At 42.3% G+C, this 17,226-nt stretch overlaps 1 protein-coding gene across 1 annotated transcript in view; it reads right to left on the reverse strand.

Annotated features, from left to right (window-relative positions):
- The window catches only part of notch3 (notch receptor 3), a 244,330-nt gene extending 229,186 nt beyond the window's left edge, over positions 1-15,144 (reverse strand). The window contains exon 1 of the mRNA XM_072564315.1: positions 15,069-15,144. Within this exon, the coding sequence (XP_072420416.1) occupies positions 15,069-15,129 (61 nt within the window). The 5' untranslated portion in view covers positions 15,130-15,144. The remainder of the gene's footprint in view (positions 1-15,068) is intronic.
- Positions 15,145-17,226: the final 2,082 nt, after the last annotated feature.

Genomic DNA, 17,226 nt, shown 5'->3' on the forward strand with positions numbered 1-17,226 from the left:
CTTTGCAACCTTCCCCCACCCTCCTCTCTGACCTATCACCTCCATCCCCACCCCCATTCACCTATTGTACTCTTTGCAACCTTCCCCCACCCTCCTCTCTGACCTATCACCTCCATCCCCACCCCCATTCACCTATTGTACTCTTTGCTACCTTCTCCCCAGCTTCCCAGCTTCCCCCCAACCCCACCCCCATTTATCTCTCCACCTTCCTGCCTCTATTCCTGATGAAGGGCTTTTACTCTAAACGTCAATTTTCCTGCTCCTCGGATGCTGCCTGACCTGCTGTGCTTTTCAAGCACCACTCTAATCTAAACTCTGGTTTCCAGCATCTGCAGTCCTCATTTTTGCCTACTTAAAATGATGAGCAGGCTGGTGGAGAACACTACATCAAGTACACTCCATTAACAGCTGGACATTAATGAAAACATCTTTCATTCTGTCTTTGTCATTTGTATTTCAGTGGAAGTCATTACAACTAAATCTATCTATCAATAGAAAATAAATAGTACAAACCATTCCAAATGATAAGAAAGTTCAAAATAAGTTAAGAACTGCACTCTTCAGGTGGTAGGAGGTGATATTCAGAAAACATTGTCTTATATGCACAGTATGAGAGACACTGAATAGGTGAAAGTGAGGACTGCAGATGCTGGAGATTAGAGTCAAGAGTGTGGTGCTGGAAAAGCACAGCAGGTCAGGCAGCATCCGAGGAGCAGGAGAATCGATGTTTTGGGCAAAAGCCCTTCATCAGGAATGCCAACCACTGTGTGTTTGTCTCATGTATCTTCAAATATGTACTAGGTTTTCTTTCTGATGAGTGACTGTATTGACAGGCCAGTGTTGGTTCTGCACTCATTACTAACAAAAGTCAGCTGGTCCCCAATCTCAGGAAGAGGACTTTAATTTTTCGAAAGATACCTGTGTGAAGAGTTGCACTAAGATCCTCAGCGTTCAAATTACACATTCTAGAGATAAAATCCAAATTACTAGGTAAAGAAGGAACAAGTCTTCCTTCCCTGTATTGACACTACACTGAACACATTTGAGTATTAAGGTAAAATTTTAGGGATTCAAAAAGAAAAAGAATTCATTGGAGAAAAAACGTTATTTTCACTTTGGAATATTGGCTGTCATGCCCAAATGCAAACTGAGTGTCTGCTCCACTATTGCAATAATAGTCAGTCGGAATGTTCTGGAAGTGTTGAAACCAATGCAGCCAGTAGTCTATACAAGAACATACGAACAGGAGTAGGCCACTCAGCCCCTTGAGCCTGTTCCACTATTCAATGAGATCATGGCTGATCTGTAGCATACTGCATAATTGACCCAAATCCCTAATAAAAATTCATCAGTCTCAGATTTAAAATAGGCAACTGATCCAGCATCCCCTGCTGTTTGTGGAAGAGAGTTCCAAACATTTACCACCTTTTGTGTGTTGAACTGCTTCCTAACTTGCTTCCTTTATGGAGTGTACATTTGAACTCACTCAAAGTGAGCAGGAATAAACAATATTCACTATTTCCTGTCCCACAGTAAATCATTAACTAGGGCACAAACTGAATCTTCTATAAACTATTCCAGTGGTTATCAACTCCCAAGAAACCTATTGCATAATATTTTTTTGTGGGAACTAACCATTACGTATGTTTTATACACTTCTTAAGCATGTCATGACTTGGAGGTTCTGGTGTTGGACTGGGGTGGACAAAGTTAAAAGTCACACAACACCAGGTTAAAGTCCAATAGGTTAATTTGGAAGTGCTTCCAAATAAACCTGTTCAACTATAACCTGGTGTTGTGTGATTTTTAAACATGTCATAGTAATATTATGCATACTGCAACAAATCCAATTCATCAGTTTTGTACATTTCTATTTCATGATACCTTTAATGGAGCAGTAACTTAAGAAAAAAGCTTCTTTAAACAACAAGTAGTTATGGTCTGGAATGCACTGCCAGAGAGTATGCTGGAGGCAGGCTCAATTTAGCATTCAAAAGGGAATTAGGCAGTTACTTGAAAAGGAATAATGTGCAAGGTTACGGGGAGATACCAGGAGAATGGCACTTAGTGAGGTGTTAATTTGGAGAGCTGACACAGACATCATAGGCCAAGCAGCCTCTTCTGTGTCATAGAAGCTCTAATAATGAAGAACTTAAAATTGCTTTGGAAATGAGATGTAAAGTAACACAAAAAGTATTTTTAAAGTTGAGTGGTTTAAAGTTCAAATCACTGCTGGACTTTCTACAGTTGTTGCATTCTGGCTTCAGGGGTTAAATGCATACCCAATAGAAAATGTGCCAAACTCAAAAGTATTTCCCCAGATTTTGCATAGATGCATATTAGTTATTCCAATATAACACTAAAGTTTGAACAACAATGGGATGATTTAACACAGAGGAGACCATTTGACCCATCGTTCCTTTCCAGGTCTTTGGTAGAACTAGTCATCAACCTTGCTTTTTCCCCACAGATCTACCAATATTTCTCTTTCAAGTATTTACATAATTCTGTTTTGAAAATTATTGTTGAATCTGCTTTCACTGCCCTTTCAGGCAGGGTGTTTCAAATCAAGGTAACTTATGCCACTGAATGGATCCTCTGACCAAATAAAATCATTAAATAAAATGTACATAGAACGTATCCATTGACAACTTGAACAGACAGCTTTTGAAAATTTCAAAATCACTGTTCAGGTTTGCAGAGGAGATCACAATGACATAAGGCAACAGTGCATTTTATTTCAAGTTTTGTTCTTGATAACCTGGAACATAGAACATAGAAAAGTACAGCACAGAACAGGCCCTTTGGCCCACGGTATTGTGCTGAGGTTTAAGCCTAATGTAAAATATAATAACTTAACCTACACACCCCTCAACTCACTGCTATCCATGTGCATGTCCAGCAGTCACATAAATGTCCCTAATGACTCTGCTTCCACCACTACCACTGGCAATGCATTCCATGCATTCACAACTCTCTGCGTAAAGAACCTACCTCTGACGTCTCCTCTATACCTTTCTCCTAATATCTTCAAACAATGACCCCTCGTACCAGTCAATCCTGCCCTGGGGAAAAGTCTCTGGCTATTGACTCTACCTATTCCTCTCATTATCTTGTACATACTGAGTGAACAAACTCAGATAAACCATTCCCCAAGTCTACTCAACATTCTCTCTGTCAATAGGAATGTATCCATGCCCAAATTAATCTCAATTCCATATTTGCCCTCACCCTGTAGTGCTCCATAATATTAGTGTAAAAAAAAATTTTCTGATGTTGTTTGAGTTATACCTGATAACTGGGTTCCAACCCTGCACACAAATTCACTTATGCAAGAGCTGAATGAACTGTGTAAGAGCATACATCTGAGCAAAATACTGGCCAGTGCAGTAGAGTGGCACTCAAGTAGTTGTGGATTACTATTGCCTATCAGCTGTAACAAATTATTACTGACAGGTACAAACTGATTACTCACTGGAACTTGGCTGACTTGCACAATGTTTCACCTGAAAAGTGTAAATCAAGTACTACCTCAGCTCCATTTGGTGAAAATCAATTAATTTACCACATTGAGAGAACCACGATACAACTTTCCTGAATTGTATGGCTTCAGTACCTTTCCTTTTGTGAATTCTTGGAGATTCACACATACAGTAAACTATCCAAACAAACATTAAAACACTAACACAGCTTGTCATGCACGTTCAGACACACCTATGCATAGTCATATACATTGACAAGGACATGGTTTGTTGCACAAAAAGGCACAGCCACATGCACAGCACACGCATAAATACTGAGACAGAAACACAAACACACCCAGGACTTGCCTTCCAGCTCTCTAAGATTTTCCCTGAGCTGTGCAGTTCTTTTACCTGATTTTGAACTGCAACTACAATGGTTGTAGATATGCTTTCAGGCTTTTTATTATATAGTGCACTATTTTAAATGGATTATAAATGAACCAAACTGAAAAATGCAGGAAACTCTCAGTAGTGTTTTACCTGTGAGCCCTGTCTGAGGAAAATACATTGCGTCACGCAAAAATACTTACCTGAAAGAAAAGTAGACCTTGCATTTATATAGCACTATTGACAACCCTGGTGTAGTGGTTGTAACGAGGTCAGCCAGGTGAGTAGAGCTGTTAATCTGAACCAAACAGGCAGCTCCCACTAGCTGACAGGTATGAACAGGAGCATACTTTGAGAGCTTGCTCTGGGGTAGCTGGATCAGTGTCAAGGACTCTCCACCTAGAAATAATTATTTCAGTGGCAATGACAGTGGGATTTATGATGTAACCCTGCAAAAGTGCCTAGTAGCTGAAGCCCAAATAGACTTCAAACAGGCACTACAACTGGCTTTACATTGGAAAATGTGGCAATTGGGTGCATGGGTTGCAGGGTATTCTAATGGAGGTGGACATCCTCGCCAGTCTGACTGAGCTTGGGTGAATCCCATAGTCTGACTCAGAACATATCCTGAATAGATGGACACTCCGGTAACCCACAGCAAAACCCCAAAACAAAGCCAAGCCTTGGCCAAACGTTAACATTTTCTTCAGGGTCTGGATCGGCATGTTGCTGCCAGTGTCTGAACTCAAAACAGTAAACAGTGGACCTAAACTGAATAAACAAACTCATTGGTCAGTACCTGGGAGAGTGCACATCCTGGAAAGTAACCAATATCTGATTTGGAACAGTGAAATTGTTTGGCAACATCCAAATCAGAACCAATCAAAATTAAAGTCTGGTTAAATGGTCATCTGATTCTAATGCGTGCAGTCATTTCAGAGATTGCAGAATGACTCTTTAACAAAATTCTGGACTCCATCCCTTAAATTTGCACAAGACATCGACTAGATTGAGAACCTATACCAAGGAACGTTTACAGATTAAGATACAACTTCGGTTCCAGTCTCTTTTGAGAAGCAGCTGGTTCAGTTACCACTGATTGTGATACAAGGCTCGGTCCGAAGCCTGATGGAGTGAAATTGGTTGAGAAAGATTCACCTCGATTAGCTCAAAATGTTTTGATCAGAAGATAGCTGCCTGAGTGCAGTCCTAATTCAATACCACGAGAGACTATCAAAGGAGCCAAGACCACCTTGCATGCTGACCAGGAAGTAATTGCACGATTCTGCAAGACCCGCTCAGTGCCATTTACCTTACGGGCAAAAGTAGAGCCAGAAATCAGAGGTGGGAAAGCAAAGAGATCATCAAACCAGTCCAGTCTGGGCAGCACCGATCATACCCAGTGTGAAGCCTGATGGGCCGGTTCACCTTTGTGGGGATTTTAAACAAATGGTAAACTGTTTTTGTAGCTGGATAAGTACCTAATCCCTCGCATAGAGGACTTATATGCAATGTTGGCAGAGGGGACTGTCCTTCATGTAGCTGGATATGAACCATGTGTAGTTGCAATTGCAGGTAGATGAGGATTCCCAGAAGTATGCTACAATTAGTACCCATTAGTGGTTTCACCAATATATGAGACTGCGACCTGGGGTACTGTCAACCTTTGCCACTTTTTAGCAGACGATGGAGAACAGTTTGCAAGATCTACCCTGGGTCACCATTTACGTGGATGATGTGCTCATAATAGGAAATTATGTGGAGGTGCCAGCGTTAGACTGAAGTGGACAAAGTCAAAATCACACGACACCAAGCTACAGTCCAACAAACTTGAAATCACAAGCTTTTGGAGCATAGCCCCTTCGTTAGGTGAAGTGGCAAAGGGACTACGCTCTGAAAGTTTGTGATTTCAAATAAACTTGGAGGACTATAACCTGGTGTTGTGTGACTTCTGCCTTTAGTAACAAGGAAAGCCAATAAGGAGGACTTAAAGCAGTTGTACATAATCCTTAAAAGTATCTCCCAGGTGGGTGTATGCCTTAGAAGGAAAAAAATGTATGCTCCAGATATCCCACAGGGTGGAAAAGACCAGGTTACATCTGTTGGAAGAAAAAGTGAGGGTGATCAATTATTACGGTGAATTATTATGGAAAGTTCATACCTATCCTGGTCTCCATCCTGGCACCTTTGCATCTACTCTTAAAAAAAGAGGCTAACCTTGGAAATGATCATGTCGCCACGTCATAGGGTGTTGGCACACTAAGATACCAGGATTCCTGATGAACAGCTCATGTTCAAAATGTCAATTGTCCTGCTGCACAGATACTGCCTGAGTGCTGTGCTTCACCATCACCACACTTTTTGACTCTGATCTCCAACATCTGCTGTCCTCACTTTCTCCTGCACTATGATCCTAAGCAAGATCTGTATTGACAGGCAATGCCTACCCATATGATATTGGGATATAATTAGCTCATAGGTGGCCCACTGGAGAGGATGGCCCAATAGCGCATTCATCCAGGACTTTGGCTAGTGCAGAGCGTAAATGTGTCCAGATAGAGAAGGAAGGATAGAGAAGGAAGGTTTGTGATCACATTTGGAGTCAGGAAGTTCCACCGCCTTTATAGATGTAAGTTTTTAATAATAACTGACTACAAATCCCTGCTAGATGTACTTGAGCAGGACAAGGCAATGCCGCCCATTGCTCCAGGTTGAATTCAGTGGTGGGCTCTAATTCTATGTGCGTATAATTACAAGTTGGAACACCCTCCAAGTGGTCATTGTGGATGCCTGCTCAAAATAATTGGTGTGTACAGGGATGACAATAGAAAAACTGCAATATGCGGATTCCAAAAAGTGTTGGCCACAGATAATGGGCCATTGTTTACCAGCAGGAATTTGAGATTTCCTTATGTCAAATGGTAATCGACATATAAAGGACAGTGCCATCATCAATGTTTTGGTCAAAGCAGCAGTCCAAACTTTGAATGCAGGCTTAAAGAAACAGTGTCTGGAATAGTGCTGGAAGAGCACAGCAGCTTAGGCAGCATGTGAGGAGCAGTAAAATCAGAAACAGTGTACAGCTTCACTAGATACTAAACTGTCCTGGTTCCTATTTGATTATAGGATCACCCCTCATGCAACAAGAGGGATAGTTCCAGCAGTGTTGTTAATAGGGAGAAGACTCTGCACCAAGTTGAACCTAATCTTCCTGGACTTGAAGAGGGAGGGAGAAACAGCATCAACAACGTCAATGCTGGACACAAGACTCCGTTAAGCAAGAGAGACAGTTTAGTTCAGGGGATGAAGTTTGGTATAGGAATCAAGGGATTGGCCCTGCATGGGTCAGAGGCATGGTCCAGTGACATATGAAGTTTGGATAGGTGTGATGGTCCCAAACAAGCACGTGGACCATATGAAATCTGCAAACTCATAAACAATGTGGGAGCAAAATGTGCTTGACAGTTTTCATGACTGTTCTGGAACCCATGGGTTCACCCTGTCTGTCAAGCATTGAAGAAACTTTGGAATCTGAGATGGATGTTGTGGGTGTTGTCACCTCAACAGCCTTGTCACCTGAAGAATAGAATAAATTTCTTCTGAGATGCTCTGGGCCCAAGAGGTGAGCTATTGTGCACTACATGCCGTCCATATCAGAGGCAGGGTGCAGGTTGGAGGAACCTGACCCAGTGCTGAAATGCTTCAGGAAGAGCTACAAAAAAAAACGAACCTGCCTATGTCCTCGGACTCAGAGGGGGAGGGATGTCGTGGTTGTAATGAAGTCAGCCAGGTGAACCTTATTAAGTATGAGTTCCCTGATTGGGGCTTTTAATCTGGTCTGATCAGAGAGCCCTGGCTGACATAAAAACATGGGTGTCAATGTCCTATTCACTCTGAGAGCTGGCTCTGACAGAGCTGGATCAGTGTCAAGGAATCTTCATGCGTAAATAAAGGGAGACTTGATGACAGGATACCAGCCTTTATGGAATTATTTCACTCAAGATACCCAAACTCTTCACAGCCAATGAAGTGTCTTAAAAATTTAATCTGTAGTATAATCTAGAAAATGCAGGAATCAATATGGACAAAATAAGCCCCCACATGTAGTGACATGAAAATGACCAATTACTCTGCTTTTATCTGTTGGATGTAGAATAAACATTGGCCAGGATACATGGGAGAGCTCTTCTTCAAAATAGTCAAATGGGGCCTTATATATCTGCTTGAGAAGCAGGGGAGGCCTTGGTTTGATACATCGGTATGCCTTTCTGTCTTTGAGTGATGCAATATATTTCTGTGCATCTATCTGCCTGGACCCAGTCTCCCTATATATGGAAATGTGTTTTGCACCTAAACAATCAAATCTTCCAATAAGTTTAAAGACCTCCATTTGAAATTCCTCAGGCTTTCCTTCTTGAAAAGAATTGATCAAAATGATATCTTCTGAAATATTGTATATTTCTTCTTCTTGTTGCCCCTTTGTATTAATGTGATACAAGTATCATTGAGAAGGCCAACGCTTGTTGCTCACCTATAATTGCTTCGGAGAGCTCTCACCTTGAACTAGTGCAGTCCATGCAGCGTAGATACAACTACAAAGCTGTGAGGGAAGGAGTTTCATTATTTTGATAAAGTGAGAAATCATCTTTTCTTGTTTGAGGTTTTTGTATTGAAGAGTCATTCCCCGAGTCATCATTTCTTATAGCACCCTTGCAAACCCTTTTTGCACTCTCCCCACAGCCTCAACAACTTTTCAACTATGCTCAAACTGAGTTTCTATATACATTGTTCAAACTCAGGGAAGATTCTCCTTGAGAATTGTACAAATTTATGTTGATAGGAACCTCAAACCAAGCTGAAAGATGTGTACAACTTATCAATGTCCAAAATAAATTTGAATCCAACTTTCTGAGTGAATCACAATGCAGCGTCCCAAATTGTTAATCATCTTACGTAGAGTGCTGCAATTCCTCTTCTGTTGAATGCATAGCTTTTCAAACACTAGCACTTCTCTGGTCATCTCACCTAACCAGCCTTATTTCAAGTGTGAGCTTTTGACAATCAGTAAAAACATACTGCACAACACAATCTTGACCTCACCCAAAATCCGCATACTGCAATAGGCAGAAGGAACCAAGAGTTGGAAATCCAGGTCTGCAGTCATGTTGAAATTTCCCTTCCAATTCTTGGGAGCACCAGTGCCAAGGTCTCTGTTCAAATCAATTAACTCATCCCACAACTGAATCTAAAGCCTTCCTTGATTTGGCTTAGTTCCATTCCAGGTATTTACCAAGCCAGAATCTGCAAATCAATTATTCAAAATTGATGTTCAGTTACTGAAGTCATCAAATTCAGTCAACTTTCAAAATTTCATTGAGGAACAGCATATTGCAAATCACAGCATTTACTCACTGACATGTGGAACGATTGAAGCAAAGAGCATTGATGCAGTTATGGGAAAGCTAGACTTTTAGCAAGGGAGAGGATGAAGGAAGCTGAAATTAGAGAAGGGTAATGTTAGGGTCAAATGAGTTATTTCAGTTCAATGCTATGTAATTCTTAAATCTGACCCAATTTATTTAAGCTGCTTTTATTTTTGTTATATATAGTGAGTCACTGAGAGAATGACAAGATGAGTCTGTGGTACAAGTATCAAGCTGTTTTAATCCACAATTCATAATACCCTAATCCTTGTAGAATGTTTCTTGGCACACTAATTGGGAGTTTAATGAGAAGGTATTGTGGGAAGTACTGTCATCAGCCTGTTAATGTGGGAACCAAACCTAGCAAAGTTGGTAGCTGAGTGGCACTGCAGCAATGCCCAGTCCCCATGGAATGGGTGGATGAAGCTTTTCATCTGCTATTACCCACATACTGAGTTCCTATTCTTGACAACGGCATTAGGGGCAAAATAATGTGCCAAGGCCATGAGCTCCCTGACAATGAACAGGGTAGGGAACTAGGGGAGGGGAAAGGGCAAAATTGGCTGAAGTTACTATTGACCAATTTTGTACATTTATTAATGCCCAACTCAAGAGCAGCACTGACAGACATCTGGCAATAGGTCACTTATCAGTAATCCCAACTGTGGTACAATGCTGGGAGATTAAAGGAAGAAAAAAATATATTATGAATGGGGATTAAAATTAGGAAGTGAGCCAAAATACTGCTGTTCACCCCTGGAGTCGGGATCTGAATCTAGCCCAAACTAGAATAAAAATCGCTTCTATCTGCCAGCATTGAAAGGATAGTTTAATACAATACCTTGGTGATGGCTCCTGGCATTCAATTTAGCTTAGAAATTGTAAATGTTCCTCCAGAGAGGGGTTACTGTGGGAAATGGATATTTCATACTGTAGGAGCAGGATAGTTTTGTTCAGACTGGGTTGAAGTCATGATTTCAGGGTGGTGAACTTTACTGCTCTGCCTGACCATGGGAGGGTATTACTTTGATACTTAGTGCCAAGAAGTGAAGAAGCATTTGATTCACAACTCTAGGTTTGTTTTCGTTAGAAAAAAAGGAGATTGAGGGGGGACCTGATTGAGGTTTACAAAATCATGAAGGATATAGACAGGGTAGATAGCGATAAGCTTTTTCCCAGGGTGAAGGATTCAATAACGAGAGATCACGCTTTCAAGCTGAGAGGTGAAAAGTTTAAGGAGGATATACACGGCAAGTACTTTTACACAGAGGGTAGTGGGTGTCTGGCATGCGTTGCCAGCAGAGGTAGTAGAGGCAGGCACGGTAGATTCATTTCAGATGCGTCTGGACAGATGCACGAGTAGGTGGGCAGCAGAGGGATACAGATGCCTAGGAATTGGGTGATAGGTTTAGACAGTAGATTTGGATCGACTCAGGTTTGGAGGGCTGAAGGGCCTGTTCCTGGGCTCTAAATTTTCTTTGTTCTTGAAGAGGTGATTAGACATGTAAGTTTGTTTCCTCCTTAACTAGTGATAAGTGCAATATACTGCCAGTACAGAACAATGTTGAACTTGCTGTGACTTGTCTGGTCAAGATCATTCTACCTAGGGCACTGGCTAATAAGCTTAATTGGAGGCAAGCGAAAAGAGCCTTTCAGTTCTGAAGATGGGTCACTAGACTTGAAATATTCACTCTCTTTCGCTCTCCAGAGATGCTGCCCAGATCTGCTGAGTTTCCCCAGCACTTTCTGATTTTGTTTGGAAAGAATTTCAATTTCTGTAATAAATATAATTGTCCAGGATTTATTAATGAACCAAAGTGACAAGTAAGAGAAGCACTGGATAAACTACTGAATACATTTTAACATAGAATGAGAGAACTTGTTACAGTGGTGCCAAACTGACAATTAGTAAGTGGGCCTGCAAAAGTGACAGGAGATGTAAAAATAATCCCTGCTTGCACAAGTTTTCAAAACATAGACTTGGAGACATATCACCTGTATTACAAGGTCTGACTTGAAACAAAATCTTTTGAACGTAACCTTTTATCTACAGAGCTGGGAAAGCAATTAGAATAGGCCCCAAGAAGAATTAATTTGCATGATACCTTCAAGATAAATATTTGTCTTTCCTGCATTAATATTTGCACTGCAGTGATTGGCAGTATGGGCACTGTCAATAGTAGGTTGACAGCTCTTGCCAAAGGCATACAAAGTACTCAATATCAGAGCTGTTTTAACAGAAACGGGCAGAGCAGCCACACACAGCCAGAGGTCTGGGAATGAGAAGATATGTTCTGATTTAGCAAAGTCTTCCTGGAATGCTTGATATATACTCAGCAAAATATGATTATAGCTCATCCCTATCCATTCCACAAGGGTTACTGCGAACACAAGAAGAGGACTAATATTCTTCAAAGGCCAGGTGAAAATGCTAAAACTTCCTCATATACAGTCAAATCACGTCATGTATTAGAAAGGCATTCTGGTGATTAGTGTACTAATCCTTCTAATCAGAGGATTCAGCTCTTGTTCCGTTTTTAACTGCTTTGCTCCCACTCATGAATGCTCCTGCGGCTTCTGTACAATCATCAGGTTATTGTGACTGTATTGCTTGCTGTGGCCTGACTGTTAATTACACTACAATAGGAGCGCACAACATGAAATGTATCGTCAAGCGTTAATACATCAGAGGCTCATAACCTCAAAATAATGGTGTGTTTCAATTTAAGCATCACAGATAAGCTTGTTTGTCCAGGCTTTCAGGGAATATGACTTGCTCGTTGGCAGAGCTCCATCCTGTTTTTAACAGGAAAATGCATTTCTGGGTTGATGGGTTGGTGTGAGGGTTGAGAGTGCATGGACTCAACTTCAGCTAATAACCATATGAACTGAAGATTTCTGAAGACATCAGGTAGAGGGGCTCTATTCCAGGAAATCTTTGCCACAATTAGCCTATGGACTTCATATTCTCTCACAAGATGTCACTGACTGGGCCAGCATTTATTAACAGTTCCTAGGTGCTCTTGAGAAACTTGGTGGTGAGCTGTTTTCTTGAACCATTGCGGTCCGTGTGCTGTATGCGGACCCATAATACTGTTAGGGAGAGTTCCAGAATTTTGACCCAGCAACACAGAAGGAACAACAATATATTTCCACGTCAGGACGATGAATGGTTCGGAAGGGAACTAGCTGGTGGGAAAAGCACAGGAAGAGGAAATCAGTCAGAGCTCTTCCTCCTCCTAATTACTACAGAACTACTCACTCCAAAACACGAGGATGTACCTCAGGTGAAAACAGGATCAGGTTAGATTCTGATGCCACCTATAGTCAAGCAGTATGCGAACGTGCAACATCTGAGGTTAGACATGACGATTAGCCAGACACAGAGGCAATCCTTCACAATGTGAACTGAACCTCAGAAGCAGTCAACAGCTTCAGGAAAGAAGGGGACAAACATCGGGGCAAAACAAATACAAGCATGGTAAGAAAGCACATCTTTATTTTTTAATTACAGGCTGTAATTTACAATGTTACTGGATTATGTTGTTGCATTCCATTTTACTCTGAGTTAATTGTGAAATGTTTGTGCATCACGGACTTTTTTCAACAAGGTAAGCTTGAAATCACTGAAGTTTATCAGATTCTAAATGTTTGTCACTGAGTGCGTCTTATAGTTATCACCAAGAACTAGGAACCAGAATAGCAGTGTTCAAGTGAAGGTCCACCCACTCAGAGGGTGAGGTGATGGCCTAGTGATAATATTACTGGGTTAGTAATCTAAAGTCACAGACCGTGGACTGCATCTTATGTTTTGTTAGCCAAGTGTAAGTTCTGTTGACATTGTTAGAAGCATTCTCAGTGTAAGGCTGAGCAGATTTTCCCGCCAAATCTCATTAAACTTGTTGCATTAACTGCTGTTCCTGCCCTTTAGAAGTGTATTTTGTCAGATTTCCATCACATTTTACTACATGCCATTTCTGGGACAGTTGCCCAGATATCCTGGAATGGACCAGCATCCCTGGCACCAGTACCATCTTTAAAGGCTGTTGTGTACTTGGAGAAGAACTGTCAGTCCCAAGCTGTCATTTGCCGGACATAGCAGACAGAGGGACTTTGGTGTCTGGCTTATAAGGCAGGGTCTTGGAGTTCATGCTGAACAGGGTGGTGCACTGGTGGGACTTTCTCCTCGCTCCAGGGACCAGCGATAGAAACCACAACACCATACATCTGAACATGCCACCCTGGTCTGAGGTTGCCACCCAGGTTAAAGCAGTCTCAGTAAGCTGGAAGAATGCCTAGTATTGTAGAAAGAAAGTCAATGATATTCTCCACTTCACTGGAGTAACTGTCATCATCTTCTCTCCAATATCTCACACTCAATCCATCTCTGTTATTCTACCTGAAATAACTCCACAGAGGCCAGCATCCCATCACCAAGTCCCCCTTCATTTACACATGCATAGTACGTGACACTGAGTCCAGCTTCCTCAGAGGAAGCAGAACCTCTGACCCTCCTGTTCTTATCTGTCAGCCAGGGCTCCCTGATTGGACCAGGTTAACAGCCCCAATTATAGGGAGCTTATGTGCTGAGGTCCATTCAACTGACTTTATTACAATCTACATCCCTTCCCCCCTGAGTCCGGGAAGCTAGGCCTGTTCTTTTGCTCATCCTCCCCTGGGATGTTTTTGCACTGGGTCCAGTTCCTCTGAATCAGCCTTAGATTTCTGGTGAGTGCTAGACAGTAGCTCGCTTCTTGTGCGTGGAACATCTCGGAAGAAATTCATCCTCTTCTTCAGGCAGCAAAGGCATCAAGGCTACAACATCCGCCGTGTCTATCTCAGACTGCGAGGTTTCTTTGATGGAAGGGGAGGACCCATGGGTTCCGACAGCCTTCTGGCTTTTCTGAGGGTCCAGGTATGTTTTCCTTCTCTTCCGTTTGGAAGTTTGCAGCTTTCGTGTGGTACATTTGCCTGTTTAGGACTGCCTCACCCACCCAAACTTTGTATGCGTCATGGGACCTGACCTGGCATCGACCATGCCTTGTACCCATGAGGGCCATTTCCGTGGTTTCAGCATGGAACTTGGTCCCCTGAAGTAAGTTGTCTCTCTTGCTTAGCGGAGTCTTGTGCCTGGCATTGGCGTTTCTGATGCCATTTCACCCTCCCCCCCAGGTCTGGGAAGATCAGATTTAACCAAGTGAGGAGTGTTCTCCCCATTAACAACTCTGCTGGGGCTATCACTGTATGAAGGGGTAGCCCGACAATCAAATAGGAACTGGGACCGTTTGGTATCTAGTGAAGCTGTAGGCTGTTTCCTTCGGCCTGCCTTTAAAGTTTGGACTGCTCTTCTGCCAGATCATTAGACAATGGATGGTATGGAGCTGTCCTTATATGCTGAACGCCATTCAACTTCAGGAAATACTCCAATTCCCTGCTGGTAAATAATGGCCCAATGTCTCTGACCAACACTTCCAGGAGCCCGTGTATTGCAAAAGATGTTCTTGAACTGACGAGTAACCAATAGCATTTCAGAATTAGAGGCGGCCTGGGATCATAATTTTCCTTAACTAAATCTGTCAACTCATGAAAGCTTGTAGTATCTGAGAGCCTCAGGGAAAGTTAGGCTCCTAATAATCAAAAAAGCTGTGGGTCCACAAGCTTTGAGGAGAATTATTCATTGTTTTTCATCTGCCCTAATGGCATCTGTCCAGAAAAAATAATGCATTATTTCCACATACTAGTCTTCAAATGAGTCAAGTTTCCCAAATAACGGCATGATGCCCAAAATGCTTACCACATGTCAAAGGCCGCTGTTGATCACGAATTTCTTCAGAAGCATACCTTTTTCCTCTCATCACCACTGAAACAACTTCACAGAGGCTTGTATCTTATCATCATGTCACTCTTATTTATATTTGGAGGACTTGATCTGGAACAAAAATAGAAGTTGCTGGAAAAGCTCAGCAGATCTGGCAGCATCTGTGAAGAGAAATCAAAGTTAACATTTCAAGTCCAGTGACCCTTCCTCAGAAACTGTTTCAGTTTTTATTTAGTTCTTGGCACTGGTCTGACTTCTTCAGAGCTGCTCTCAGAGTGAGGAGAATCTCTGATACACCTGTTTTTACCTCTCAGCCAGGGCTCCCTGATTGGACCAAGTTAACAACCCTAATCAGGTAACTCATGTTAGATTAGATTAGATTAGATTCCCTACAGTGTGGAAACAGGCCCTTCGGCCCAACTGGCCCACACCAACCCTCCGAAGAGTAACCCACCCAGACCTGTTTCCCTCTGACTAATGCACCTAACACTATGGGTAATTTAGCACGGCCAATTCACCTGACCTGCACGTCTTTGGATTGTGGGAGGAAACCGGAGCACCCAGAGGAAACCCACGGGTGTCTCTGGAGAAGGAGCATGTAGTGTTCACCAATACCCTTGAGCTGTTCAGGGAGAGGTGGGCGCCGCAGGGAGTGGAGTGCATTATTTCCCCGTCCAATACTATTTTGATTTAATCCCTGCCCTCCCTTTCACTGTTTGATCACACAGCATTGCCATTTGATGTGAAGGGCACTGCTTGTCGCTGGACACTTGGGTGTTTCTTTTCTTCCTGGTAAAAAAGAAAAGAAAATGAGCATGGTGTCTCTGGCTGAGGGGTCAAATCTCAAAAAGGCAAAGCATTGCAATGCAGAGATACTTGGAACATCTAGATAGTTGCAGAGTGAGAGAGCAAAGAGCTGGTTCACTCTACAAGCTGGGTGTGTGTCCCTCAGTGTGCGATGTCCTTCATGCAGAATTATCATGTCAGTTGTCAATGCAGCTCGAGGTGCAGTATTAAGTGTAGAAGCATCCTGTAACTAAATCGGAGATGTGCTATGATAGTTCTTTGAGGCTGACAATTGCCAATGTTGGCAGATGTGGGATGCTTGTGGTCGGTGCCATGGTTCATGCCTTGAGATTTTCTTTTACTCATTCATAGGATGAGGGCATTGCCCAGTGGGCAGTTAAGAGTGAACTACATTGCTGTGGGTCTGGATTCACATGTAGGCCAGATCAGGTAAGGATGGCAGTTTCCTTCTCTAAAGGGCATTAGTGAACCACAGGGATTTTTCTGACAATCGGCAATGGAGACATGGCATCATTAGATTCTCAATTCCAGACTTTTTTCATTGAACTCAAATTCCACCTTTCTGCCAGGGTGAGATTCGAACCCAAATCCCCTGAGCATTAGCTGGGTTTCTGGACAAAAAGGTCCAGTGATAATACCACTAGACCATTACCACCCTGTTGGTGTCCAGTATCCAAGACGGAGATCAATAGGAGCAAATAGTGAGCTCAACCGTCCAGGCATCCACTCTGGTTTCCATGTTGGGTTTTCCCGATGTCTAGTTTGTTGGGCAGGTTTGGTAAGATTGCAACCAGAATATTAATGAGGTGAATTGTGCTGTCAACAAGGATCTTAACAATGCTATGCCATCAGGCGGCAACTCATCTCTGGCCAGTGAGAATTTTGCTTGGAAAAAGTGTAAAAGATGGGGTGAGGTGATCTCTAATCAAGATGCACCTTGCAAAACGTCTCACCTGAATCTGCATACATCTCGCCATAGGCAACTTAGTTAAAACCACTGTAAGGTTCTGCCACTCTGCAAATGAGGCTTCGCATTCCATCTGATGTGAAATTCAAATATTCTAAAACCTGGAATCAAAAAAGAAGCTTGTATAGCGATGGTCATGTGTTGATGGTTGTAATACGTATCAAGTTCACTAATGTCCTCTTGGGAATGAAATTTACTGTCCATTCCTGGTCTGGACTTCATGTGCCTTCAGAGCCTGTTGACTCTGGAATGGTCTAGCAAGCTCACGATGAGTAATAAATGTTGGCTCAGCCACACCCAAATCCCATGAATGAATGATAGAAAACTTTTTTTTCCTTTACCATTGCATTGCAGGTTTCT

This window comes from Chiloscyllium punctatum, chromosome 46 (assembly GCF_047496795.1).
Source record: "Chiloscyllium punctatum isolate Juve2018m chromosome 46, sChiPun1.3, whole genome shotgun sequence".
NCBI lineage: Eukaryota > Metazoa > Chordata > Chondrichthyes > Orectolobiformes > Hemiscylliidae > Chiloscyllium > Chiloscyllium punctatum.